Below are 8,911 nucleotides of genomic sequence, written 5' to 3' on the forward strand. Positions count from 1 at the left end.
TATATATGTAGATTGAGGTTAATATAATTACAATATTTTCTTATAAGTACAAAATTATTATATAAAAATATTAAATGAGGGGTAAACTTAAAAATTTATGTAATTTAAGATTTTTGAAGAGGATATAAGTGTATTTTTGAAACTATTATGGGGAAAGTATAATTTTGTATTTTGTAGGAGGCTAATTGCAATTAACTCTAATTTTTATTATTTTTTATGATGTATTAGAATATTAATTGGTATTGTATATGTAGTGTAATTATTATTTTTGTATAATAAAAAAATATTTATAATGTTAATTAATTGTACGTGATCAATCAATCTTGGTATACGTGATCAAACTTGATACGACAATTTATCCATCCGGAAAGAGGAAACAAATAGCCTCCTCCACTCCACTCGTCACACACTTGTACCTTCCACTGTGTGCATTTCTCTGATTTCTCTTCTTCATCATTCATGGCTACTCAAGCTCAAGTCATCACTTGCAAAGGTATTTGATCTGCGTTCTTGTTTTCCATGTCTAAGGTTTGAATCCTGGGCTGATTGGTGTTTTTGTTTTTGTTTTTTTTTTTTTTTTTTTCCCTCTAGCGGCGGTGGCCTGGGAACCCAATAAACCGCTGGTGATCGAGGATGTGCAGGTGGCGCCGCCGCAGGCCGGAGAGGTTAGAGTCAAGGTTCTGTTTACTGCTCTCTGTCATACCGACGCCTACACCTGGAGTGGGAAGGTAAGTTCTTGATGCAAACATGGTTACATTCTATCTATACGCTTGTATTAGGTAATGCCGACTGAAGGAAGTCTTGGTATTATAAGATTTTGATCTTGAAATTTTATACGCCGGTACCGGAATGTGAAATTAAATCTGTTTTCTGAAATGAAGTAAGAAGGTAGAAAAAGAGTGATAGGCTTTCTGTACAGAGAAATGCTGCCGCCTAGTGATTTGGGTGTTTTTGATTCTAATTTTTTGTTTATCTTTGGTGAAGGATCCTGAAGGTTTGTTCCCATGTATCCTTGGTCATGAGGCTGCAGGGTATGTTAATAGTTTAACACTAGAAGAGCCATCTTCTTTTGGGCTTCTTGTCTAATGAAGAGATTTTGATTTAGCACTGATTATGTGTTTTCTACTGGAATATCAGAATAGTTGAAAGTGTTGGTGAAGGTGTGACTGAAGTTCAACCTGGAGACCATGTTATCCCTTGTTACCAGGCAGAATGCAAGGAATGTAAGTTTTGTAAATCTGGAAAGACAAATCTCTGTGGGAAAGTAAGGCTGGCTACTGGAGTTGGAGTTATGCTGAATGATCGCCAAAGCCGTTTTTCAATCAACGGTAAGCCCATCTATCATTTCATGGGCACGTCAACATTCAGCCAGTACACTGTTGTTCATGATGTTAGTGTTGCGAAGATTGACCCTAAAGCACCATTGGACAAAGTATGTCTGCTCGGTTGCGGCGTTCCAACAGGCAAGCCTCTTTCACCTCTCTTATGTGTTTGAACAAGTTATTCTGTTGTCCTTTGACTAGCATTCTCGTTCTGTGGTGAATACAAGAAATGTGGAATCTGCTCCCTTCTCTGTTTTTCCATATTTAGAAAGGTTCACCCTAAGCATAATGCAAATAAACAAAATTTTCGTCAGTGCTTATTAGTTTTCACGCTGCTTTCTGTGTGCTTTTGTGCAATGTACCTTGTTCAGTCATTTTCAGCACTTTAAGTATTGAGTGGTATCCATATTACTCAACTACTTCCATTTATATGCTCTAGGAACAGTAGAACACTTGGCATGACTATAATGTAATTAGACTAATTCTTGAAATAGAATTCAAATATTTTCCGATATCAAGTTTTTGTTCACATATATGGAGCAATCTTAGTATAAACTTCTCTTATCATGTATATCATTCTTAATATCCGCTCAACTCTCTCTTCTCATGGTCTCTGGGCATCACAGGGAGTCAAGCTATGCACTTGGGTGTAATCACAATGTTCTTATACCAGATTTGTTTCCCACTCCAGAAAGTCTTAGAACTAACTTGTTAAATGATATTTGAGGTGGCCATCATTTCTGTACTCTTCATACTGCATAGTTAAATGCATATAGGTCTTGGAGCTGTTTGGAATACGGCGAAGGTAGAACCAGGTTCCATAGTTGCTGTTTTCGGCCTCGGCACTGTTGGACTTGCTGTAAGTTTTCTGTAGGATGACTTAATTCTCATGACCATACAGAGAGGATTTATTACCTTTTATCCAGGTGGCAGAGGGTGCAAAAGCTGCTGGGGCTTCACGTATCATTGGAATAGATATTGACAGCAAAAAGTTTGACAGAGGTATTGTACTACCTTCACCATCCCAAAACATAGTGCCATAGTGCTGATTCCTTGTGTGATCCAGTGGACTTTTCAGTCTTGGGTAGCAAGACCTGATTCCTTCTTGCTTAGATGCAGCTTATAGTTTATGATTCTCTGAGTGGTAAAAGATGATTCAGTGACTATTTAATTTAAAAAATGAGTTAAAGAGATTGCTTGCCTTTTGTGGTATAGGTCGTTATGTTACTAAACACAGGTCTAACAAGAAAACAGCTGGTAATAAACATTTCTGCAGTCGAAATTTGTCTCACTCTAATTTGGGCATGTACAGTTCAGTAGAACTTTTCTACACAAATAGCTTAACACTACTTTTTATCTTTGGAGATATAAAGTAAGAGGTTTGTCATATTTACGCGGTGCTTTACTTTCGTCCTTCGTTCTCAGAATGAGAATTTAGGACAATACTTGTTCCACTGAATATCATGGACTACCTTTCCTAGATCAATCGTTCTAGTTGATTGTGTAGGTATCTGAAGCATCAACCGATGCTGTTTTCAGATATTTCTCCACCATTTAACAGTTTGCAAATGCTATATTATCTGTTGTTATCAACTGAGTTTATCTTGCTTGCTTGAGTGTTCAATGAATCATCTCTGTGTGGATTCATAGTTTAGATGCTTACAAGCATATCCATAAATCTTCGCAGACTACTAGGGAAAACGATCAAATTGTTTTAAAATCTTATAATCAAATTAGTGGCTAAGCTGGTGATCAGCAGAGAAACTAACTATTTATTCCCGGTGACATTGCAAATTGGTGATGCATAGCCAAGAGTTTTGGTGTGACTGAATTTATCAACCCAAAGGATCATGAGAAACCAATACAGCAGGTCATCGTGGATCTGACAGACGGTGGTGTTGATTATAGTTTTGAGTGCATCGGGAATGTTTCTGTAATGAGAGCTGCTTTAGAATGCTGCCATAAGGTACCTCGAACAATTTCCTTTTCTCACCTCTTCAGTTTTAATTATAAATTCAGTCAGGTATTTTAAGCTCCCAGACAAACCTGTAGGGTTGGGGAACATCAGTTATTGTAGGTGTTGCAGCCTCTGGTCAGGAGATCTCCACGCGCCCATTTCAGCTGGTGACTGGTCGTGTATGGAAGGGCACAGCATTTGGTGGTTTTAAAAGCCGTTCACAAGTACCTTGGCTTGTCGACAAGTATATGAAGAAAGTGAGTATCAATTAGTTTTCTTATTCATGATTTATCCTCAGAGTTTCTCTTCTGTGTTTTCAACCAAAGTCTGCTTGCCCTTCTTTCAGGAAATCAAGGTTGATGAGTACGTCACCCACAATATGACACTTGCAGACATAAACAAAGCATTTGATCTCATGCATGATGGAGGTTGCCTCCGCGTTGTGCTTGACATGCATATATGAACATGATCAGATCCCGCCTGCTATAGTTAATAATCAGTTTGGCATCAGGAGGAGCCTTTCTTATCCCTTATTATGCAACTGCAGAAACGCCTTTCACAGACGTTATCTGCTCTTATAGTTAACGCCTTAATGATCAATATGTTGTGTTTTTGTTCCTCTGGTTCATGCTCTATGCAAGTTACTATTGCCTTGTATCACTATACCATCTTCGAAAGTTTGCTTATGGTTGGCTTTCTATTCCAAAAGCTACTCCTGCAAAGGCAGTGGTGATTGATCTCACTGAGTGAATCCCAAGTCACTGTCGCTGGCTTACGCTATTTATCAAGAGACTTTGTGTGAGATAAAGAAATCATGCAGCAGAAAGATCTCCTAATAAAATTTAAGCGAGACCAAATGACATATATCTTACAATAAAATGACATAAAATTGTCACCGACTGATGCACACCGCATCATGGCACTGGCAAGTTGAGATCAGTGACTATCGTGCCAGAATGTCTTGCATGATGACCGCAAGCATTCAATCATTGTACAAGCACAAAAAATAAGCTGGAGAGCCCACAGGATTTTGGATCTCAGCCTCATGTTTGAGATATTCCTGCCTCCCACCAATTTTAGTTGTAAATTTTGTGGTGCTTGGATGCACTCTTTCCGCAGATTCAATCCATTCAAAACCGTTTAGATTATGAAGGACGGGGGGTTTAATTCCAAATTTCCAATGATCTACATGCCACTGGCTCGATTGAGTTAACACTATGCATGTGTACTTTAAACCAAAAAATGTTAAGAGCGTAAGATACAATGTCTAAATGCTGCTGTTTTCTCATCATCTTCCGTTGCCAACCAGTGCAAGTGGAAAGAGCCTAAAGATTCCCTCCCTGGGCATGAGACTCAAAACTCATAAGCACCAGGCTGATGTGAAGGAAATGAAATAAGTGCACTTAGGAAAACTATTAAATAACTAGAATCATAACAAAATTTTACCTTTCCTAAATGAAATAAATTCAAATATTTTACCTTCTGCTTCTTTCATGAACATATATGATTCAATACTTTATGCACCATATGTAAACTAAATAAAGTCATGGCAACTAAAAAAGGGTCAGTAACTAGAATGATATCAATTACTCAGAATTAATAAAAGAAAAAGATCTTCAGACAGATTTTCTTCTGTACAGAAACCTCGGAGGAGGCAATTTGTGCACTTAGCATTCAGAAAGAGTATACCCAAAATAAAAAACCAAACAAGTTCACTGTGATCAGAGAAACATGGATTTCCACTCCACGCTTTAAATATCAATAGGGTGCCTGTGTCTACAGAATCAGGTCAACGCGAGGGTGCATTCCAATCAGGAGACATAACTTCAAAACCTTCTGGTAAAGAATGATTCCCGAACGTCCAGTCATCCAACTGCAATTTCAACGAGTGTGGTTTCCTACTTTCAGGAAGCTGGCTGTGAGTATTATAACTTAGGGAGGAATTATCTGCTACTGCTACAGTTTGTGGATGGAAATTGTCTTGAGGTGCCATACTCTGACGATAATTATCTTTTGCTATACTTTGTAACTGAGAATAACCAGCTGGAGCTGTGCATTGATACTGGGGGAAGACCTCTGCATGAATCTGTGGATTGCCATGGTTGACAGGAGAATCCCAGGGATCAACAAAATCTGCTAGACTTGCTTGTATAGCATTCTGAGTTCTGTTTCCTTGCCGCATTTCATTTTGGCCATCAATGAACACGGAAATAGGATTATCATGTAGTTGAAGTTGAGAAGATTGACTTGGAAAGCCACTAGCCAGATGGGAATGGGAAGACATCATGGATCTTGTATGCGGTTGATCTCCAAAACCACTGTCTGCTGACTGGTAGGATGAAAGTGTCTGAGATGGTAGAGGACTGTCAGGCTCAAATGCAACATAGGGCTGGGGGAGAATCAAATTCTCAGAGTTTTTCACACTGGGCATAGGTGCTACCTGGGGTTGTAAAGGCACTGCATTCACAATCTTGCGGTTCACATGTGGTTGAGAAGGCATTTGAGACTGTCTTGGATCTCTAAACAGGCAACTTGAGTATGGCTCAGAGTGTATTTGAGGTTGTGAAGGTGGGTCTTTTGCACAACTGACATCTGTGCTCTGTGGAGTAGAAATTTTGGGCTGATAAAAAGCAGAATGATCAGAACCACTCCCTCCACTTTGCTGAGTCAAGCCATGCCTTGCATTTAACACAGGTGCCTGAAAAGAATGACACCTCTGTAGAGATGGGTCGCTGGATAATTGAGGCCCATATGAATGCCTATTATTCAGTGAAGCCCCAACTAAACCAGGCCGCTTGAAGACTGCACGAGGCGGAAAGGACTGAAAACTTTGGCTTCCCACAATGTGAATTTTATCTCCTGATGCAACATTGTTGTTTGATGTAGGTTGTGACTGCAGGGAGAACTGTGATTGAGGTATAGGCCTGGGAACAATACATAAAGATGGGTGGACTCTGGCTTCATTGACCGCATTTGACACATTAACATTGGATGCCACAGGACGAGGGTGGTTTGTGACTGGACTTAAGCTCTGATTCTGCAGCAAAGAGTTGAGATGCGATGGAGCTAGTACTGGAACTTGAATTGTTTGATTAGGTGCTTCTAGAGGAGAGGCACCACGGATACTAGGAAAAATTGGCAGAGGCCTACCACCTTTCTTTATACGTTTCCGCTCTGCTCGCCAAAAATCATCTTTATCACTAGCATGACAATGGTCAATACTGGAAAAGCCGGTGCCCCAATGGGAACATGGAGCCAGTGAGTCACAAACATAACAATGACACTGAAATTAAGAAACTTATGAATCAAAATGGCTGCTGTTTACTCCGCAGTTGAAATATCACAGAAGTCAAAATAAGAAAAATTACCTGGCCACAGTGGAGCGCATGAGGAGTAGAAGCAAAGGGAAATCTAACACAAAGATGCCGTGAGTGAGGAAAGTCCCTGCACGCAACCTATGATGAAAGAGAAATGGACCAGTTTCATGTTAAACACCATCACCAATTAAGGCAAAAGGAGATCTTTCTAAGAATAGTTGTCAAAGGCGCATGGCGCATCATGGTGCACGGCACATGGCGTGGTGCACGCCTTTTTGAAGCAGTGCTGATTTACAGAAATAATTTATATATTTATACATTTAGTATTTTTACCAATTCAACAGGTTTTAGATTATATTTTAACTAACCAAATATTTCAAGAGAAAAAGCCAAATTATAATCGGAATAAACGTATTTTTTCAGCAAATTACTTTATATTAAAGCAAGAAAATTGAGCTATGACATCAAATAACAATGATAAATTACATCTAAAAAAGTAATCAACAGTTTACCATGTTTCAAGGAAAAAAAAAACACAAAAAAAAGGATAAATAAGAGGTGGAGCAGTAGGCCCTGATAGAAAGAAAAGAAGAGAATAAAGAGATTACTTGAAGAGAGAGATGGAAGAGAAATGTTACTGCTCCAGAGAGAAACTGGAGAAGATTAGGGTTCTTTTTTGAAATAAAAGCCCAACCCAGCCATAAAAGGCTGGGCTTCAGCCTAGCACCCCATAAAAAGGAGCGATGGCTCGTCAGTCGAAAGCCCAGCGCCATATTTGGAAAACGGCGCTGCGACTCGCCTTTTGCGCCATGCAGTATGGCGCTGCGACTCGCCTTTCGAGCCATGCAGTATGGCGCTGCGACTCACCTTTCGCGCCATGCAGTATGGCGCCCGCCAGCGCCATCATTAACTATGTTTCTAAGACAGAACGAAGCCAGTAACCAATTAGCAGATTTACCTTATTATATCAAGTAACAAATCCACAAATCAAAGCACAGGTATCAGAAAATAACTAATTTAAGCAATTAACAAAGATATCTATCAGGCACTGAATCAAAAATCAATATCAGAATAAGTCTTAACTTGGTAAAAAGGAAAGCTCAATTAGCACAATTACCTCACCCTTCTCGCCCACAATTTTCAGATCATCATCATCATCAGCAGCATCAGCATGATCAGCCTTACAGCTCGCCATCACCACCGGCTTATCTGGGTCATCATCCAAAACCACACAGTCATCATCATCACTCTCATCATCAACAACTTTAGTTGATGGGTTCAAAGGCTCAATTCTAAGGTTCTTGGGGGCTTTTGGAAGCACCTCATTTACCATCACCACTTCATCAGAATCAGTATCATTCTCCTTATTTCCACCAATGTCACCCAACAGCTTAGACAACAAACTATAATCAACATCTTCATATTCACCACCACCAACTCCAAAATCACTGCTTTCCGTTGTGTCCCCAAAATCTTCCTCCTCATCGGAGCTTATGTCCAGTATCACCGTTCCGGAATCCATCCTAAAACTTCAATTCTCCATAACTTCATCAAAATCCGAAAGAATTCAACCCTTTTCACTCTACATCACCGAGACGCTACATCCAAATAAACCACAACTACAAAGACAAAACACGAAATTCAGTAACTCCAATCGGCTATAGCACATAAAAATCATGAATTTCACATAAAATTCAAATAAAACAAATGATCTCCACAAAATTAAATAACTAAAAAAAATTCAAAAAAATCAATAGAATCAATTGAAGAAGACACAAGGAACGGCTCGAAAAACAGTACCGCTAATACCCGGCGGAAAAACCCAAGCGAATGAAAACCCTAACGCGAGAAAAACGCCAGGAGGCAGCTCTCACTGACCTTGCAAAGTTTCAGTTTCCAGTGGGGAGACCAAATCTATGACTACACTCCACTGCCCGAACATAAATTGGTTTTGTTTTTTTGGTTAGTTAGGTCATGGGGTACTTACTATTCTTGCTGTCCGCGTCTAATTTATTTCTCTTTTCCAATAATATTATAATTACAAATTTTAAATTAATTATCAACTAATGGCCAAATCTAAATAGGACAGTATTAAATTTTGGACAGATGGGATTATATTTGAATTTTGGAAATTAGGATTTAATTTGAATTTTTAACATGTTCAACTACGCAATCAATCGTGCTACTGTGTCGATTCACGTAATCTAATTGTATTATCGTTGATCAAATTATACGAAATAAATAATTTATCTTTGTATGAAGGAAGAAATAATTAACAATAAAACACTACAAACATAAACGTCTAGTATATAACT

General features: G+C 38.9%; 2 protein-coding genes across 4 annotated transcripts; one reads left to right on the top strand and one right to left on the bottom strand.

The window, feature by feature from the left end:
- The first annotated feature begins 330 nt into the window (after nt 1-330).
- Nucleotides 331-3,897, top strand: LOC105163593 (alcohol dehydrogenase class-3). Its single transcript, XM_088881235.1, has 9 exons — nt 331-493; nt 592-728; nt 985-1,031; nt 1,138-1,463; nt 2,099-2,181; nt 2,249-2,324; nt 3,131-3,288; nt 3,375-3,536; nt 3,626-3,897. The coding sequence occupies exons 1-9, from the start codon at nt 460-462 to the stop codon at nt 3,740-3,742; spliced, it is 1,140 nt and encodes a 379-aa protein (XP_088737361.1). The 5' UTR covers nt 331-459; the 3' UTR covers nt 3,743-3,897.
- Nucleotides 3,898-4,847: 950 nt separating this feature from the next.
- Nucleotides 4,848-8,574, bottom strand: LOC105163476 (uncharacterized). 3 transcript variants are annotated; one of them, XM_020694720.2, is made up of 5 exons: nt 8,397-8,569; nt 7,714-8,215; nt 6,648-6,734; nt 5,720-6,562; nt 4,848-5,626 (listed from the first exon to the last, which is right to left on the bottom strand). In XM_020694720.2, the coding sequence occupies exons 2-5, from the start codon at nt 8,116-8,118 to the stop codon at nt 5,069-5,071; spliced, it is 1,893 nt and encodes a 630-aa protein (XP_020550379.1). In that variant the 5' UTR covers nt 8,119-8,215; nt 8,397-8,569; the 3' UTR covers nt 4,848-5,068. The 3 variants fall into 3 exon arrangements, with proteins under 3 accessions (XP_020550379.1, XP_011080133.1, XP_011080132.1); XM_011081831.3 differs by having other exon boundaries at nt 4,848-6,562; nt 8,475-8,574; XM_011081830.3 differs by having other exon boundaries at nt 4,848-6,562.
- Between the last annotated feature and the right edge of the window lie 337 nt (nt 8,575-8,911).

This window comes from Sesamum indicum, linkage group LG6, assembly GCF_026168435.1.
Source record: "Sesamum indicum cultivar Baizhima isolate 11 linkage group LG6, ASM2616843v1, whole genome shotgun sequence".
Taxonomy (NCBI): domain Eukaryota; kingdom Viridiplantae; phylum Streptophyta; class Magnoliopsida; order Lamiales; family Pedaliaceae; genus Sesamum; species Sesamum indicum.

What these genes read in the sequence shown, in the direction of transcription:
- LOC105163593 (XM_088881235.1), top strand. Translation starts at nt 460, where the DNA reads ATGGCTACTCAAGCTCAAGTCATCACTTGCAAAG. An exon ending in TCAAGTCATCACTTGCAAAG is followed by an intron (nt 494 to 591) that starts GTATTTGATCTG and finishes TTTTCCCTCTAG; the next exon opens with CGGCGGTGGCCTGGGAACCC. An exon ending in TCGACAAGTATATGAAGAAA is followed by an intron (nt 3,537 to 3,625) that starts GTGAGTATCAAT and finishes CCCTTCTTTCAG; the next exon opens with GAAATCAAGGTTGATGAGTA.
- LOC105163476 (XM_011081831.3), bottom strand. Translation starts at nt 8,118, where the DNA reads ATGGATTCCGGAACGGTGATACTGGACATAAGCTCCGATGAGGAGGAA. An exon ending in TTGTGGGCGAGAAGGGTGAG is followed by an intron (nt 6,735 to 7,713) that starts GTAATTGTGCTA and finishes CTTTCATCATAG; the next exon opens with GTTGCGTGCAGGGACTTTCC. An exon ending in ATGCGCTCCACTGTGGCCAG is followed by an intron (nt 6,563 to 6,647) that starts GTAATTTTTCTT and finishes TCTTAATTTCAG; the next exon opens with TGTCATTGTTATGTTTGTGA.